Source organism: Culex pipiens, chromosome 2 (genome assembly GCF_016801865.2).
Source record: "Culex pipiens pallens isolate TS chromosome 2, TS_CPP_V2, whole genome shotgun sequence".
Taxonomy (NCBI): Eukaryota; Metazoa; Arthropoda; class Insecta; order Diptera; family Culicidae; genus Culex; species Culex pipiens.
The window spans coordinates 168279794-168297866 of record NC_068938.1 but is presented as its reverse complement, the minus strand read 5'-3'; the positions used below and the strand labels follow the sequence as shown (position 1 = coordinate 168297866).

General features: G+C 33.7%; 1 protein-coding gene across 4 annotated transcripts; it reads right to left on the bottom strand.

The window, feature by feature from the left end:
* Nucleotides 1–2169: 2169 nt before the first annotated feature.
* LOC120427766 (endophilin-B1) lies at nucleotides 2170–15441 on the bottom strand. Of its 4 annotated transcripts, XM_039592679.2 has the most exons (7): nucleotides 15090–15426; nucleotides 14465–14898; nucleotides 14339–14402; nucleotides 9971–10006; nucleotides 9547–9737; nucleotides 2883–3054; nucleotides 2170–2819 (listed from the first exon to the last, which is right to left on the bottom strand). In XM_039592679.2, exons 1-7 carry the CDS (start codon nucleotides 15171–15173, stop codon nucleotides 2709–2711), a joined length of 1092 nt encoding a protein of 363 aa, XP_039448613.1. In that variant the 5' UTR covers nucleotides 15174–15426; the 3' UTR covers nucleotides 2170–2708. The 4 variants fall into 4 exon arrangements, with proteins under 4 accessions (XP_039448613.1, XP_039448617.1, XP_039448616.1 ...); XM_039592683.2 differs by lacking the exon at nucleotides 9971–10006; XM_039592682.2 differs by lacking the exons at nucleotides 2170–2819; nucleotides 2883–3054 and adding an exon at nucleotides 8940–9334 and having other exon boundaries at nucleotides 15090–15441.
* Between the last annotated feature and the right edge of the window lie 2632 nt (nucleotides 15442–18073).

Sequence of the window (18073 nt, the reverse complement as noted above, 5' to 3'; positions counted from 1 at the left end):
CATTTTGTCAGAAAAATAGAATGATTTAAAAAATCAAAAGTTTAAAAAATCGAACATTCGAAAATTTAAAAAAAATCTAAAATTCTAAAGCATAAAGATTCTAAATTTTTAAAATTTTGAGATTCTGATATTTTGGAGTTGTTGATTTCTTAATTTTTTAAATTCTTATTCTAAAATTCTAAAAAAAATTGTAAGGTTAGAATTTTTTTCAAAATTTCACTTTAGTATTTGTTATCTAAATTTTTATTTTTCTCAAAATTAAACGGAACTATGATTTAAAAATGATCCAAAGAAGTCTAATTTTGTGTAATCTAAATGTAAGCAAAATAGTGATGATGAAATGGAATTCAAAATTAAAGAATTAAATTCAAGAAATAAAGAACCACACGCAACTCATTTTTAAACATACTGACTTTGAATATTTAATTCCTCTAAAGTTTTGAGTTATGTTTTTTATGCTTATTTATTGTTCTTTTATACTGGATACATTCAATTTTAATCTTTTGAATCTTAATCATATTTCAAACTTTTCCTGAAGATACAGACATTTGGATGTAACAAAAATTATTATTGGGCATGTTCCAGTGGGTGTACTGTGCTCTAGGGGACTTTTTTGTTTTCATCCACATGGCCTTATCCCAAGTTGTATTTTTATGCTCCAGGAATGTAGGGCAACAAGATTTGCCAAGAAACATGTCCAGGAAATGACTTAGAGTCCCATCCTAGAAGGATTTTTAAATTTATTCTATATTTGAATTAAAATATTTGATGAAATATTGAATTAAAATATTTCATGGTAATAACTGCACTCAGGCGTAATATTTCAATCTTTATTTTTGCATCACGATTGCGATTTCTCGATCTAAGTATATCGCAATTTATCAATAATGAGCAAACTTCCGGCACACGCGGTTCGCTTGTACCTCGGTTTTGCTTTGCGGCTGCTTTGTTCGGTTTACCCGACTCACTCGAGCCGATAGTATTTTGGTTAATCGTACCAGCGCACCAAGACACGCTCGCTCGGCAAACCGGGTTCAATACCACGGCGCGTACGACGGCACGTACCTCGACTCGTACCGTGTGAACCAGCTTGGCTCATACGCTGGGATCATGCCACGGGTGAGTGCCAGACACGAAGCCGAGCCGACGCATGTCTTGGTGCGCTGGTACGATGCACTAATAGGTTAGGCTGGTACAAATTTTATTTAAAGTTTTTTAAATTTTTGATTTTTTTGAAATTTTAGGAAATTTTGGAATCACTACGATGAATATTTCTGGGGAACGTGACACAATCATACCAAGTATGTTAGTCCCATCGTCGCAGTTCTACGCATAGTTGTCCTAGAAAATGTTTCTTTTAACGAAATCATAATTATGTTATATTGTTATGTTTAATTGCTAACAAAATCGCTAAATGCGGGTTCTACAAAAAGCCAGGGAGTGTTTCGGATCACATGTTACACTGTTTGCTGACTTTTATCCTTTTTATTTCACTTCATAGCGATTAAATATTCACAATTTTGGAAAAATACAGACTAACGAGCGATAAAGATTTCTTTTTTTTCTGCTTTCGTTATTATTAGATTTGATCTCGATAAACAGTAACGTGTGTAGTGGAAGAGATTTCAAATAATATGAATATTTTTTTTTAATTTTCTCTTTTGCAAGTGTACCGAGTAATTCAATGGTTTATGGAAATAATGCACTGTTTTTTTCCATAGTTCACCCCAATCTCACCTTTGATAAGTATATTTAGTATTTGTGTTAGCTTAGTAATAAGTTTTAATAAATAACATGTTCGATTTGAGTGTTGGTTTCCCGCCGCGTCTCCAATATACACCTCTGAAAGACGGACGAGAAACAAATATGTATGTTTGCGTTGTGTGCTTGTTTATTAGATTTGTTTTAGGTTAGATTTTTTTTTTGTTTCTTGTCCAGAGAGAGAGAGAGAGAGTTTATTTTGCAATTTGAGTATCTGTTCAGTTTAAAAAGCAGTATATTTCTTAACAGTTTTCGATTTAGAGCTATCGATTTTATCACGACGAAGATGAAACACTCACTTCACACGCGTTTTTGCTATTCAGCTGTGAGGGTAAAAGGGGGATGGATTTCGTGTTTTGGGTTCCAATTTCACGAGGAGGAATGTTTGTCTTTACCATTTTTGTTCAATTTTTGTTAATATTATTGTTCTCTTATTGTTGTTATCAATTACGTTTTGTTTTCGTTCATTTGTCGCGTTCGATAGTGGCGGCGGTTTTAAAAATAATTGACCAAATAGTGACTTGTCTGACGACTTTCAACACATTCGCATAATTAACGCCGTTTGCTCGGTGCCGAAAAGCTGGGTTTCCGGTGATCATTGGGTATGATAGTTTTGGTGTGTGTGCTTGGCCTAGAAGCTGTTGCAAGAACAATATGCTTTTCTTGTTTGTCTCGTTATTATAAATGTAACACGCAACCAGGCGTAACAACGGTTGAATCGCCTCTAAGCACTTCTAAAAACTCTAATAAAAACTGGCAATAACTTTTGCACACTCATCGTCAAAAAACTCATGAAAAAAAAACAATATAAAAATTTCTAAAATAACGCAATAATACCTAAATATCTCATGTTTTTGTTATTCAGATTCGCTTCGCAAATTAAGTAAACTCCTTAAATGAATAATCACTAAATAAATCCAGACTCTCTTTTACACGCTAATCGCAATTTAGTCATCCAACAGCTCGAGGAACGCCTTCGGAACCAGCCCCTTCAGCAGACCCTGCTTGCCGTTCATGTAGTCACTGTTTGGTGGATTACACTCGCAAACGAAGATAACCTACAAAAAAGTGACAGTGTCAATCCAGCAAATATAAACTTGCCAATCCAAGCAACCAACTACCTCGTTCGACGTCAAATTGAGCTCCGTCCCGTCCTTGGCGTCGTACGAGCAGAGGACGCGGGCCCGCTTGTAGCCGGAATTGCCCGAGAGGTCCACGCTGTTGAGGCGACCGGCCAGCTCGTCGTCCTCCTCGTAGCCGGCCACCGGAACGTACGGCTGCGGGCCGCCCAGGCTGGAAAAACGGGGTGCGGATGATATACTTTCGGGGGGACGGTGGGCGTTGGAATGTGAGTGTGAGTGTGTGGGTGTGTTCAGGGGGAGGAGCTTAGTTTTGTGAGCGAAGGAAGGAGGAGCTTAATGTGTCAAAGGGGTGTGTGTTTTGGAGCATTTGGAAGACGGCAGCAGTGCGGCGCACTTTTTAAAGGAGAACGGTAAACTTTTGTGCGAAATGAACTTTGAACATCAACGATAATGAGCTATATTTAAAAGTTAGTTTAGGCTAAAATTACAAAATAACAGTTAAGGTATGACTAATCACATAACAGTTAAATCTCGCTTAATTCTAGTCGTTGTATATTTCTACGCTTGATGAATGTATAACAATCACAATTGAGTTCATTCTGGGACCATATAGTAATCTACCTATAAAGAAGTTGAATATATATATTTTAATAATTTAAACAAAGTTTAAAAAGGTGTATTATGTCGTTTCGCCAAATTGCAGCATTTTTTTACTGTACATTCTTTTTTACAGAAAAAAAGTAAAATCTCGAAATCCTCCAAGTTTTTGTATGTTACGTAAAATTTCACGAGGAATCAATTAAAAAAAAATTCAGACAAAACCACTCATGCCACCGTCGAAACGGAATTGAAAAGTTCTTTTCAAATGTTAATGCAAAGTCAAGATTTTTGAATCTTTTCACAATTTTTCGTGAAAGCCCAGTTTCGAGTCTAATCAAGCATTTTTGTTTTTGATCTAATTGTTAAACCTCGCATTGTGTGCCGGCGCTACGCTTTGTGTTTTTTTTCGATTACTTTAAAACGACATCATATTTTGGCAATGTTTTTGAAGCTTATTGTAGATTCGCAATTCGCCATTTCGCAATTTTCAGTGTAAGAACGGGCCTTGACCGATCTTATGCACTAGGTTCCCGACGAACACGCACTGCCCTTACACCTACATCTCACCCTTGCTCTGAGTCAGTACGAGCAACACGCTAGAACACGCTTTGAGTGTTCGTGCCAGGCATGCACAACTTCTTTTCCGGTTACGCATTTTAACTCGGCCGGGGGTGGTACATTACGTAGGGTTTGATGTAAGTATAAGCGCCTAACCATTTATAGTGTGCCTATCAACTTTCATTAAAGCAAAAACTGTTTTATTTTTAGTTTGAATTCAAAAACTTATTTTTATTTACTGTGTATTGTTTTCTCCTGAAATCTTCCCTATTGTTGAGTCTGTTTATCTGTTGCTATTTCTTCTGTCGCGGTGTTTTGTTACAATTTTTGGTCCTAAGCATGTTATAAAAGTTTACCAAAAATACAATAGTAATATTTGTGTTAATCCTTTAACCATTCCATAAATTGAGTAAGGGCTCAAACCTCACTTGTTTGAAAAAAAAGGGTGAAGATTGAAAACAATAGACAGTAAAAGAGAATTTATTTTATAAAAATCAAGTATCAATAGTAAGAGAATGATAAGCGTATTTTGAAGAATAAAAATGAGAAGCTAGATGTATTAGATGTAAAATTAGACAATAGTTAATAAATAGAGATACAAAACAAGCTTAGATTATAGTAATGATAATTTATAGGACAGATAAAGAATTATTCAAATAAATAAATTCGCAATAAAATCAAAAATGATTAGGCGAATGATAAATAGACTTGATATTACTAGTACATTAAGGAAAAGTATATTTTTAAGGAAAAAAAACAAAACAAAGTTTGTTACAGCAGTATCAATTGATAGAAAAGAGTGGAAAAGCTTTGAGAGATAAAAGAATCAAAAGTTAGTAAAATTAAAATCAAATGTTGGATATTAAATAGAAGAATCAGTAAAGAATTGGGAATCAGAAGAGCAAAATAAAAATAGGAGATAGGTGGTAGCTGAGAATGAAGAGAAGAGAAACCCCGTTGTGCGATGTTTCAGGTACATCCACAGCAGTTGACTCAACATACTGCGAATCAAAACAATACCGTCTACAATCACAAATTACTTCCCTTTCCCACATTGTCGCGCCCCTTTCTTTTAGCCGTCTCGACTCTGACCCGTGGTGGTCAAAGGTTTACGATCCGTTTCCACAGGCCACCAGCTAGGTCATCATGAAAACCAAGCCAACGTGGAGGTAAGAAAATAGGACACTCGCAAGGAACCAGAGCTATACTGTTCTGATCAAGATAATTCGGATGATCTAACAGAACTACGGATGTAGTTAGTTACGCTCCTTCCAGGATGTTCCTTACGTGGACGTCAACCGAAGAGCACGCAACAAGGTCAGTGCCATTGCATGCTCTTAGGTATCAATCCTTGGCCTGCATATTTTGGCAATGTTTTTGAAGCTTATTGTAGATGGGAACAAAACAAACAAATTGCCTCAGAAAGACTGCAAAAATATTGTGTCGTGTTTGAGAAAGCGACGAAATACAAAACGTAACGCGTTATTAAAAAATCATTTTGCAGTATTGTCGATTTGCCGAAAAGTAATCTTTTCAAAAACTGAAAACTTTTTTCTGTTGGTTTCTTTTTAAGAAGAAGTCATCAATGTTTTTGCAGCAAATTCATAGCAAACTTTCTGATCTCTTTGAAAAAAATATTACTGTGCACGATATTCAAATCTGTGTAAAGTACTTTTCGATTGAATGCAAGTTTTTCGAAAATTTAAATTTTTATTTTGTTTAGGATGTAATTTTTAGCTATTTTTGTTCTCCGAAAAAGTTTACAATGGTTATTAGTTTTTTAGAGCACCTGGAGCTTATTAATAAGCTCCAGGTTCTCTAGTTTTTTGTGTGTGAACTTTTTTGAAGTATCATAAGCAATATCTACAACTCAATCGGTTTGAAAATTCGTTCTCAACATACAGATTTCATTTTTGCATTGCAAATGAAAAAAAGTGATCAGAACAAGGATCAGAAATGGTTTTTAATCGTGTTTTTTACCGTTGTACATAAAAATTAATATAGGGCTTTAGGACCCTATTGTATTTTCTTGCAACTTTTAAATGTTCCTGAACTATTGAAGACAATTTTTTTGTGAAAAGAGCAAATCGACGCCGGACTGGCAAAACAGAACCATAAATATTTGGGCGCACTAGCTGAAAGTGGCTGCGAGTTGACTGCAGCGCCATCCCATGCCTGGTGGTTGATCCGAAAACTTAATTTAAATTCAAATCAGCCGTTATATTCCTGATTAATGGAATTAAAAAGAGATTACGTCTGTTTGTCTGTGACTCGACTTTCGAATTCAAAACATTTAGTTTTAACTTGATTTCCGCTTCAAAATCGAGGGAAAAGACGAATGGGACAAATCGATTAGAAATTCATGTGAATTCATGGTGAGCAACATATCTGGAGTTTTTTTAAAGGTCCAATAAACCAAATTTCCAGTTTTTGCTTTTTGGGTATTTTTGAAACCGGGTTGAGTTAGGGCATCTCCAGCGCTGGGGTGCAAATCAAATTTGCACCCGGCTCATGAATACCGGGATCAAATTTGCCACCTTGAAAAAACTCCGTCATCCCCACCGCTAGGGTAGCAAATTTGCCACCGAAACAAGCCCACCGCGGGGGGGGGGGGCAAATATGGGTTTTTATCATTTTTTGCTCTCGTTTACTTTCAAAATCTATAATTATGTGTTGATTAATGCCTAGAAATGCTAAAAGTTTATTAAACTTTTTAATCCTATTGAAAATTTCAAAGAATTTCATTTTTCGAAAATGTCGAAAGGTAAACCATTTGCTACCCGATGTGATTCCCACCAAATTTGCTCTCGAGTTTGCCCCCGAGTCTCCCACCGCGCGTAGCAAAGCAGGTATCAAATTTGATCTCAAGTTCATCTGTAGAAGAAAAATGTGTGTCGGTACCTGTCGGGTACTCATTTTCTGATACCCGACAAGTACCGGCAAGCCGGGGGCAAAGTTTTGAATGCGTGTTTTGGAGATTTTTGTATGTCTGCTCTTGTGTATGATTCAAATATTCAAAAATTCAAGAATTCAAAAATTCAAAAATTCAAAAATTCTAAAATTCTAAAATTCTAAAATTCTAAAATTCTAAAATTCTAAAATTCTTAAATTCTTAAATTCTAAAATTCTAAAATTCTAAAAGTCTAAAATTCTAAAATTCTAAAATTCTTATATTCTAAAACTCTAAAATTCTAAAATTTAAAAAATTAAAAAAAGATTTTTTTTGAATGGAAAAAACAGGAAAAAATCAAAAAAATCAATAACAATTTATAAGCTTTTAAATTCGAAGAAAGAAACCAACAGCAAAACTTCGGCGAAGGAAAGAAGACCTCCGCCGATATATGTCGTCGACACGTTAGCTGATCGTGTGGATGAGCTATTTATTCAAACCTACTGTTTGAAGATCGGTAAGAAGAATGTGCAAGTGATCACGTTGCTCAGAGCAAATTTCGATAAAGTGTTGATGGTCCTCAAAACACACAACGTGAAATTCTTCACATTTGACCCGGCTGAAACAGTTCCGACAAAAATAGTTCTGCAAGGCTATATGGATCGGCCAGTGGACCAATTGGCTGAACACCTTGCGGACGCTAAAGTTCACCCCCGAGACATCAAGGTGCTCTCAAGAACGACCACGGTGACGGGTACCCACGTGCTGCACCTACTTTACTTCGACCGTGGTACTGTCAAGCTTCAGGACCTCCGGCGGATAAAAACGTTGGATGGCTTCTGGGTGACTTGGAGGTACTTTTCTAAGAACTCGACGGACGCAGCCCAATGCCACCGTTGCCAAAAATTCGGCCACGGCTCAAGAAACTGCAACCTCCAACCGCGCTGCGTTAAGTGCGGTGAAATGCATTTCACGGAGAAGTGCAACCTTCCCCAGAAAGCAAGGCTGAGAGAAAGCGACGCTCAGCAGCAACGGTCTCGTGTCAAGTGCGTGAACTGCGATGGCAATCATACAGCAAACTTCCGTGGCTGTGCCGTGAGAAAGGCCTACCTCGAGAAGCAGGCTAAAAAGAAAAAAAGCTTCCAGCGACCCGGCCACCTCCGAGATCAAGATCAACCGTTCCTGCAGCTGGACAAGGCGCGGCTGACCGGAATATTCCAGCGTTTCCTCCCGGCTGGTGAGGTTCTTACGCAAGCGTGACCGCGGCGAGCGGTAGTACGGTTCCGGAACAAGCAGCGGTGTCCGGAGATGACCTATTTACCCTGCCAGAGTTTTTCGCTCTCGCGGGGGAAATGTTAACCCGTTTTCGTGCCTGCCGTAACAAGGCAGAACAGTTCATGGCTCTAGGAGAGCTCATGATTAAATTCGTGTACAATGGATAAGCTGCCTCTTGCAGCGCTGTTCTTCGACGTCAAAAGATGAAATCATTCTGTGATCTAGCTTTAAGTTTTCCTCTAAGGGACCATCCATAAACCACGTGGACACTTTTTTGGGAATCTATTACGCCCCCCCCCCTCCCCTTGTGGACAAAAATTTTGGAGTAGCTCACGTGGAAAAGCATTAATTTGATTTTGCTATGTTGGTTTTTTTCAATGTAAGAATCGTAAAACTATTGCGTCCTCTGCAGGTAAAAAAACTGAAACATCTGCACATGAACGAACAATATGTATACTCATTTCCTAGGAGCTTAATCAGTGGACGGAACAACTTTTGCCCGATTACATGACATTTCAAAACGTTTACTAGCTAATGTATACCTTTAAACCATTTTTGTTTAGCTGCCAGATTAAAGTTAGTAATGTTTTTAAGAAGCATTGAAGAAAGACTACATCTAGACTACTTAACACTCAACTTCTAGACATTTAAATTTGGTTTAAACGGAGGAAGAATTACAGACACGCTCGGTGGACAAGGTACAATATTCACAGAAGGAGACACAGTCCGGAAGTTAACGAACCTCAATATTTAATTTGCTTTACGATGTTTTAGTTTGTAAAAAATGGACGAGATGCCGAGGCTATTTGTACGGGATATGATAGTTAGATTGGGGTAATTTTGTATTAGAATAAATTTAAAGAGGAAAGCTCGTCAGTAAATTTTGATTTCGAATAAGCCATTTCGCACTTAAAGCACCGAAATATCATTCGGGTCACTGTTGGCCACCAGCTCGGCGATAACGGTGTCCCCGGCCACGACGGGATACGCCGCCGGGGGCATCTTGGGCTTGCGGGCCACCCGTGGGGCGCCGTGCGCCGCCGGATGCAACGTTATCGTCTGCTGGCCGCTGCCGTTTTCCTCCTGCGAGGAACTAAGGTAGGGAGGACCCCGGGTAAGGTCGACGTCCTCGCTGTTGACGCGCAGCCGAGGTGCCGTCGGACGGGAGCTGGATGGATGGAAAGAGGGGGCCATTTGTGTGTGTGTGTGAGGGATCGTGTGACGCGCAAGAGAGAATTAGACATGTACATGGAGAGAAAGAAAGGTTTTCGTGTAAGTTTGGAACTCGTCACAAGGCACAAAGTGTTTTGAGGGGGGAGGGGACAGAACAGAAACGGGGGGAGGGTGGAAGCTGCAGGGAGTTCTTTTGGGGGCGCCTACCTGGCAAGTTCGCGCTGCAGGTCGTTCATGATCTTGTTGCATTGGCCGTAGTAGCGAACCTGGGACTCGACGAAGGCATGCAGGTGGCGCAGATGAGTGGCCTGGGTTGTGCTGATTCCCTCCAGTAAGAGCTTCGTTATTTCCGCTTGGCGGTCAAATTCCGACTGGGCCACTCGCAGGTCACGTTCCGCCTAGGAATAGTTGAGAAGGGGAAATCAGTAACTGAATAAAATAGCAAATTTCATCCTCTATAATTAATTTCGTGCATTCTAACAATTACGAAAAATAAAACATCTACAAATCGAAAATGAGAAAAAAAAACATCCGATGAAAAGGCCGAGCTACGGCACATCGTCTATGAAGTCTCTACGGAACACAAAAGAAGCGTTTTTTTTAGTTGAGTACGAAGTGTGACCAACTGTACCTGTTCGAGAGCAGCCTCGGGCGAAATTCCGTCCTTCTGTTGTCGGGTTTGTGAGTTTTTTGTTAATTGTTATTTTGTTTTAATAGTTTTTTTTTGTTGGTTTGGAAAAAGGGAACAACGGGAACAGATTTAGTAAGACGTTACAGGTCAGTCATTAGAAAATGGTACGCTTGCTGTATTCTCCACGTCAAATGCGTCTAGTCCGGGACGGTTTGGTCATTCTTGGTCAACAAGTAACAAACACCACAATACTGAGATATATAGTTTTGATAGCTTTAACAAAATTGCTGGAACAACCTAGTTAGTAAAAGCAAAACGTTGTAGCACATAACCGGAAATCATAAGCTTACAGAACAGAAGGACCGTTTGAAAGGAACTTTGAAAGAGAAAACTGGAAACTCGTGTTGGGAAACATTTTTTAAATCTGTAAATACCTGTTCTAATAACTGATGGTAGCAAATGGAACGGGATAATAAATAGTTAGTAATAAGCATATTACATCACATGAAAATGTATGAAACTATAATTCCATGATAAAAAAAACCTTTCCCTTGTAAATTAAGAATCATGATAACCCCCGGATTTTGCTTGATTTTTGACAATATTAGGTAAACGTTTCCGAGTAATCCTATAAAAAGTCAGGCATAGTCTCCAGGATTAGACACCGTCAACACGGAATTTTTCAAATTCAGAAAAATCCTAAAAAGTAAAAACCGGCATGGTTGTTACGGAGAAGTCGGAAAAAATCCGCGCTGTTCCAAAACCAAATCCGCGCGAAATCCGCGCCATATTTAGAAAAAATAATTTCGCGACAAACTTACAAGAGAGTTTCAAAATGATTTAAAAAAATATATATTTGGAACAAAAATTAAACTCGTTTTATGTTTATGAGGCTGAATATCAGGACGTAAAATCTTAAAACGCCGAAAATTATATGGACATTTTTTTTTGCTGCGATGAAACCAAACCAAAGAGAAAGACTATAAAATAATATTGGCAAAAAAAGGAATCAAAAATATAAATTATCTCAATATAGTAATAGAGATATAAAAAATAAAAGAAATTTAAATTAAAATGTAAAGGTGAATCGATAGAGCGTCGAAAATCGATGAAGTGTGAATTTTTAGCGAATTTTCCTATTAAAATTCATGCTGAATTGTCATATTTGCGAAGATGAAAATGATGTCCAACCATAAAATAAGAAAGGCAAAACAACAAAAAATCATTAAACCATAAAATCGAAGCACGAAATTTGTATTATTTTCTTTTCAAAATTTCTCTAACCTAAAATATGACTCCAAAATTTCACAAATTCGGATTTTCTGAAAACTAAGATGGTGACAATAATTGTGACTTTTAATAATTTTAGAATTCTGCAGTTTTTCATTTTGTAAAAGGTACAGAAATTAAGAATTCAGCAGTTCTTCTTCAATGGTCCAAAATTGAAGGATTTAAGAATTTAAGAATTTAAGAATTTAAGAATTTAAGAATTTAAGAATTTAAGAATTTAAGAATTTAAGAATTTAAGAATTTAAGAATTTAAGAATTTAAGAATTTAAGAATTTAAGAATTTAAGAATTTAAGAATTTAAGAATTTAAGAATTTAAGAATTTAAGAATTTAAGAATTTAAGAATTTAAGAATTTAAGAATTTAAGAATTTAAGAATTTAAGAATTTAAGAATTCAAGAATATAAGAATTTAAGAATTCAAGAATATAAGAATTTAAGAATTCAAGAATATAAGAATATAAGAATTTAAGAATTTAAGAATTTAAGAATTTAAGAATTTAAGAATTTAAGAATTTAAGAATTTAAGAATTTAAGAATTTAAGAATTTAAGAATTTAAGAATTTAAGAATTTAAGAATTTAAGAATTTAAGAATTTAAGAATTTAAGAATTTAAGAATTTAAGAATTTAAGAATTTAAGAATTTAAGAATTTAAGAATTTAAGAATTTAAGAATATAAGAATTTAAGAATTTAAGAATTTAAGAATTTAAGAATTTAAGAATTTAAGAATTTAAGAATTTAAGAATTTAAGAATTTAAGAATTTAAGAATTTAAGAATTTAAGAATTTAAGAATTTAAGAATTTAAGAATTTGAGAATTTAAGAATTTAAGAATTTAAGAATTTAAGAATTTAAGAATTTAAGAATTTAAGAATTTAAGAATTTAAGAATTTAAGAATTTAAGAATTTAAGAATTTAAGAATTTAAGAATTTAAGAATTTAAGAATTTAAGAATTTAAGAATTTAAGAATTTAAGAATTTAAGAATTTAAGAATTTAAGAATTTAAGAATTTAAGAATTTAAGAATTTAAGAATTTAAGAATTTAAGAATTTAAGAATTTAAGAATTTAAGAATTTAAGAATTTAAGAATTTAAGAATTTAAGAATTTAAGAATTTAAGAATTTAAGAATTTAAGAATTTAAGAATTTAAGAATTTAAGAATTTAAGAATTTAAGAATTTAAGAATTTAAGAATTTAAGAATTTAAGAATTTAAGAATTTAAGAATTTAAGAATTTAAGAATTTAAGAATTTAAGAATTTAAGAATTTAAGAATTTAAGAATTTAAGAATTTAAGAATTTAAGAATTTAAGAATTTAAGAATTTAAGAATTTAAGAATTTAAGAATTTAAGAATTTAAGAATTTAAGAATTTAAGAATTTAAGAATTTAAGAATTTAAGAATTTAAGAATTTAAGAATTTAAGAATTTAAGAATTTAAGAATTTAAGAATTTAAGAATTTAAGAATTTAAGAATTTAAGAATTTAAGAATTTAAGAATTTAAGAATTTAAGAATTTAAGAATTTAAGAATTTAAGAATTTAAGAATTTAAGAATTTAAGAATTTAAGAATTTAAGAATTTAAGAATTTAAGAATTTAAGAATTTAAGAATTTAAGAATTTAAGAATTTAAGAATTTAAGAATTTAAGAATTTAAGAATTTAAGAATTTAAGAATTTAAGAATTTAAGAATTTAAGAATTTAAGAATTTAAGAATTTAAGAATTTAAGAATTTAAGAATTTAAGAATTTAAGAATTTAAGAATTTAAGAATTTAAGAATTTAAGAATATAAGAATTTAAGAATTTAAGAATTTAAGAATTCAAGAATATAAGAATTTTAGAATTTATGAATTTAAAAATTTAAGAATTTAAGAATTTAAGAATTTAAGAATTTAAGAATTTAAGAATTTAAGAATTTAAGAATTTAAGAATTTAAGAATTTAAGAATTTAAGAATTTAAGAATTTAAGAATTTAAGAATTTAAGAATTTAAGAATTTAAGAATTTAAGAATTTAAGAATTTAAGAATTTAAGAATTTAAGAATTTAAGAATTTAAGAATTTAAGAATTTAAGAATTTAAGAATTTAAGAATTTAAGAATTTAAGAATTTAAGAATTTAAGAATTTAAGAATTTAAGAATTTAAGAATTTAAGAATTTAAGAATTCAAGAATATAAGAATTTAAGAATTTATGAATTTAAAAATTTAAAAATTTAAGAATTTAAGAATTTAAGAAATTAATTTTCTGCTCTCTTTATTGTTTGCAATATATATTTTTTTAAACTTTTAAATTCTTGAATTTTGAATTCTATTTTTTATCTTCTTAATTGCAGATCTTTTTGATTTTGAATTTAGCAACATATGTTCTTTAAAAAAAATTTAAACCTGAATAAAAAAAGAAAAGAAAAAAAGCTATAAAAACCTATCAAAAGTGGAGAACCAGCTTCATATTTGGGATTTATGTACAGTAGTCACAAGATTAAAAATTGAATGTATCCAGTATAAAATAAACAATAAATAATGTTAAAAAAAATTCTCATAACACAAAAGAAATTAAATATTCATAGCTGGTAAGCAGATATTAAAAAAAATGAGTTGAGTTAAGTAATTTTTTTTTTAGAACAACAATACATTTAAAAAAAATCTCTTCTTGAAGATTATTTCGAAATGAGAAACTATTAAAAACTACTTAGAAAATACTAACAACTTTTTCGGAAGAAAATTCAATTTTCTTCATAGAAATCGAAGTCCACGACGTCCGTAACAACCCTGAATGACCCTTTTGAGAATGACAGATCCACTTCCGAGGAAGCAAGCACTAGAAGGATCGTCGAGGATCGGGGATCGGCGGGAGAAGAAACCATTGCCCCACTCAGTAGGAGCAAAATAGGGATAACTTTTCAAAATTGTTTTCAATTATTGCAAGGCAGATAAAAAGCTCTTTCAGTTAGGTTATGAAGTTAGAGTTATTGACTATTTCTGCAACAAGTCGTAACAGATTGTTAGTACTGTGTTATTATTGGAAGCAAGCGTTTCCGAGTTAACCCCGAACCCCCCAGGTTAGTGCAAATGAATCTCTCACCGTTTGCTGTCCCAGCATGCTCCTAGCCTTTCGTACCCGATTCTTGCATGCATCCAGATCCAATCTAAAACGTGAGAAACGATTTTAGATGATATTTGGCGAAACTTGAAGCAATATGTTCCTTACCGTTTGCTCTCCAAAATGCCCTTCTCCTTCGTGATGGTCTTCATCTCACCCTCGAGGAACTTCTTCAGCGGCTGAATAAAACACATCCCGGCCGATCCGATAAAGTCGCGCTCGTTTGAGCCCAGCTTCTGCTCAGCCTGTCCCACCTTGATGAGTGCACTGCCATAGGGACCGTCCTGGCCAAACTCACCTCCACCCTCGATCATGTCCAGCCCCAGATATTCCAGATTGCTGAGCCGTTTCGACTTTTGCTTTTCGATTTTTTCGAAAATGTAATCCTCCACCCGATTGGCAGGGTTCGGGATGAGGGCCGCTTCGGTGTCTCGGACAATCTTCTCCGTCCACGTTCGGGTGCAATCGGATCGTTCGGTCAGGTGCTCAAAGTGTGCGTCCATTTCGGTTTTCTCCGACGTGCCCAGCTTTTCCTCGGTGAGCTGGGAAAGAGGAAAACAAAACTGCTTAATCAAATCGAACCAACCCCCGAACGAGAGAAATCTATCGGCACTTTCTAGACGGGGAGGTCACTGAAATCCAAACAAATCGATAAATCGATCTGCCCCTTGGATTCCGTAATCGCACCAAGATGGAATTTCCAACCAAATGGAGCGTGATTTTCGATACCAACCTGAACCACACGGGAAAGTGTCGAGCCCGCATCTTTGACGAACTTTTTCACGTCGAAATCTGGCATTTTTATGTTCATATTCATTTTTATGCTGCTGGTGTTGCCCCCCGCAGACGATTTTGACTAGAGAAGGAAAGTTTTGCTGGTTTTTACGTTTTACAACTCTGGTTGCTTGTTCTGAGCGAATCTTCACAACTAATAGCACTGACGGAAGCAGGTTTTCACGGTGACGGCACGAAATTTCCGGTTGAAATCTGTGAATTTCACTAAAATTTTCTCCTCCCTTTGTGAATGTGTGTTTGCTTGCAGTATCGCGAGATTTTTTTTGTAAAAGTTTTGACAGCGCAATGTTATTGATTTTTTTCCTCGCGTGACGCGAAATGCGGTGTAACTGTCAAGGGTGGTGCGGAACTTCACGAATATAAAATGCGGGATTTGGTTGACTTGCACCGCTTCTCGTTACACCGTCATTTGAACAGTATCATCTGAAAAAATTTCGTTTCATTTTAATATATTATTTATTTATATATTTACTCATTTTAATATTATATTTATATATTCATTTTAATATATTATTTTTTTTATAGACATCACACCGTCTTTTCCGACTGAATTTACTAACTAAACGGGACAAACACAGAACACCCAGAGGAGATGGGCGGGAATCGAACCCGGGCCCCTTAGCACACATGAGGGATCGGCAGCCGAAGCCGCTAACCACCGTGCCACGGGGTCCTCCTTTTATATTATTTATTTAAATTAGCATTTTGAACAAATTTTAATTCCTCTTATAAAAAAGTAATAGAAAAAATAAAACTATGAAAAAATAGAATCACAACTACAAATCTTTGACTTTCACGACCCACAGGTTTGCTCGAACCGAATGGGGAGAGCACTCAAACCTCTTTTTACTCCAAGGAACTTTCAACCCATTTTAACATCAATCCCTTCCCTACTAACCCCGAGTAGGCCGCGGGTAATCGGCTCCCCTCCCACTAACATTTACACACAAGATCCTCTGTAATTACTCTTAGCATTAAGAACAATGTAATTACAAAAGCCGACTCGATCCAGCGTTGCCACATGTACAGATTTATCTGTCATGGTACAGATTTTCAGCTCAGATCTGAGTACAGAATCTGTACGTACAGATGACAGATATTTGGGTCACCGTACAGATTTGTACAGATTTTCAGATAAAACAGATTCCTATTCAAAATGAAATTATTGAATATTTAAGTTATTGCAATTATCTCAACATTTAAGAACTTTTCATTGATTAAATCTGGTTTAACTTTTGAAACATTTAGAAATGGATCATGCTTATATTTTTTAACGATCTTAGATCCAGTTTTGCTGGAATATTTTGAACTAGCAATCTCTCTCAATACTAACCCCCAGTACGCCGCGGGTAATTGGCTCCCTCTCACTAACATTTACACACAAGATCCTCTGTAGTTGCTCTTAGGTTTAAGAGAACTGTATTTACAAAAGCAGACTCATTGCTAACCATGTTTCAGTACCGACAAGGACCCAATAAAAATAATTCATAGCATAGCATTTCGTTCTAATAAAGTTATAACATAATTTCCAGCATTTCCCATTCTTCTCAAAAAATATTTTAAAATGAAGAAGAACACAGGTAAAATAAAATCCAAAACACTTCAAAAAATTTATAAAAGTTGTATTGAATCCAACTGAAAATAATGAGGCATAAAGTTTATTATATTTCTTTTTATTAATTTGAAAATATTTTTAAAACATATGAAAAAACATGATTGTTTTTAAATCTGAAAACTTGATTATTGCATTTTAGGCAAGTTTTGTCAAAAAAAATAAAAAAATGTTTGATAATAAATATTATTTTGCTAGCATTCAATACTGCACATGCACTAAATTTGAAAAATATTTACAACCGCCTTGTGGTTGCCTAAATATTGACAAATGCAAGCCTCTTTTTTCAAAACATTATTATTTGTTTCTTGAAAGGTAAAGTCATTATTTCACATTTAACTATGTAATGAATAGAATCTGGCCAAAGTAAATTTTATTAATTGTAATTGTAATTTATTTGGTAACGATATCCTGTTAGTTTACACTTTGTATCAGGGCAAGGAAGGAATTGGAAGTTTTCGATAAATTATGTTTGTACCGTCAACTGGGTCGATCGGGACTACAGTCTGAATGGTATGAATATGGATTGCAGTCTAACTTGAAAGCTTAAAATTTGGAAAACAATGTTTTGTTGTTTTGTGCCTGTTCTATTCGAAACTTATTTCTAAATATTGTGCAGTAACAGGACTTACACATCTGTCCTAATTCGTCCTTAAAAAATTCTTAAATTCTTAAATTCTTAAATTCTTAAATTCTTAAATTCTTAAATTCTTAAATTCTTAAATTCTTAAATTCTTAAATTCTTAAATTCTTAAATTCTTAAATTCTTAAATTCTTAAATTCTTAAATTCTTAAATTCTTAAATTCTTAAATTCTTAAATTCTTAAATTCTTAAATTCTTAAATTCTTAAATTCTTAAATTCTTAAATTCTTAAATTCTTAAATTCTTAAATTCTTAAATTCTTAAATTCTTAAATTCTTAAATTCTTAAATTCTTAAATTCTTAAATTCTTAAATTCTTAAATTCTTAAATTCTTAAATTCTTAAATTCTTAAATTCTTAAATTCTTAAATTCTTAAATTCTTAAATTCTTAAATTCTTAAATTCTTAAATTCTTCAATCCTTCAGTTCTTCAATTCTTAAATTCTTAAATTTCTAAATTCTTCGATTTTTTTTTAATTTTAAATCTGGGTAATCTTTTAAATTTTAGATTTTTATTTCAGAATTTCATATTTTTGGATTATAATCTTGAATTTGAAGGATTTTGAATTTTTGAATTATTAAATTAATTTTTTTTAATTTGAATAATTTTGAATTATTAAAATTTTAAAGCTATTAATTTGTTTTTTTTTAATACATACACTTTAACT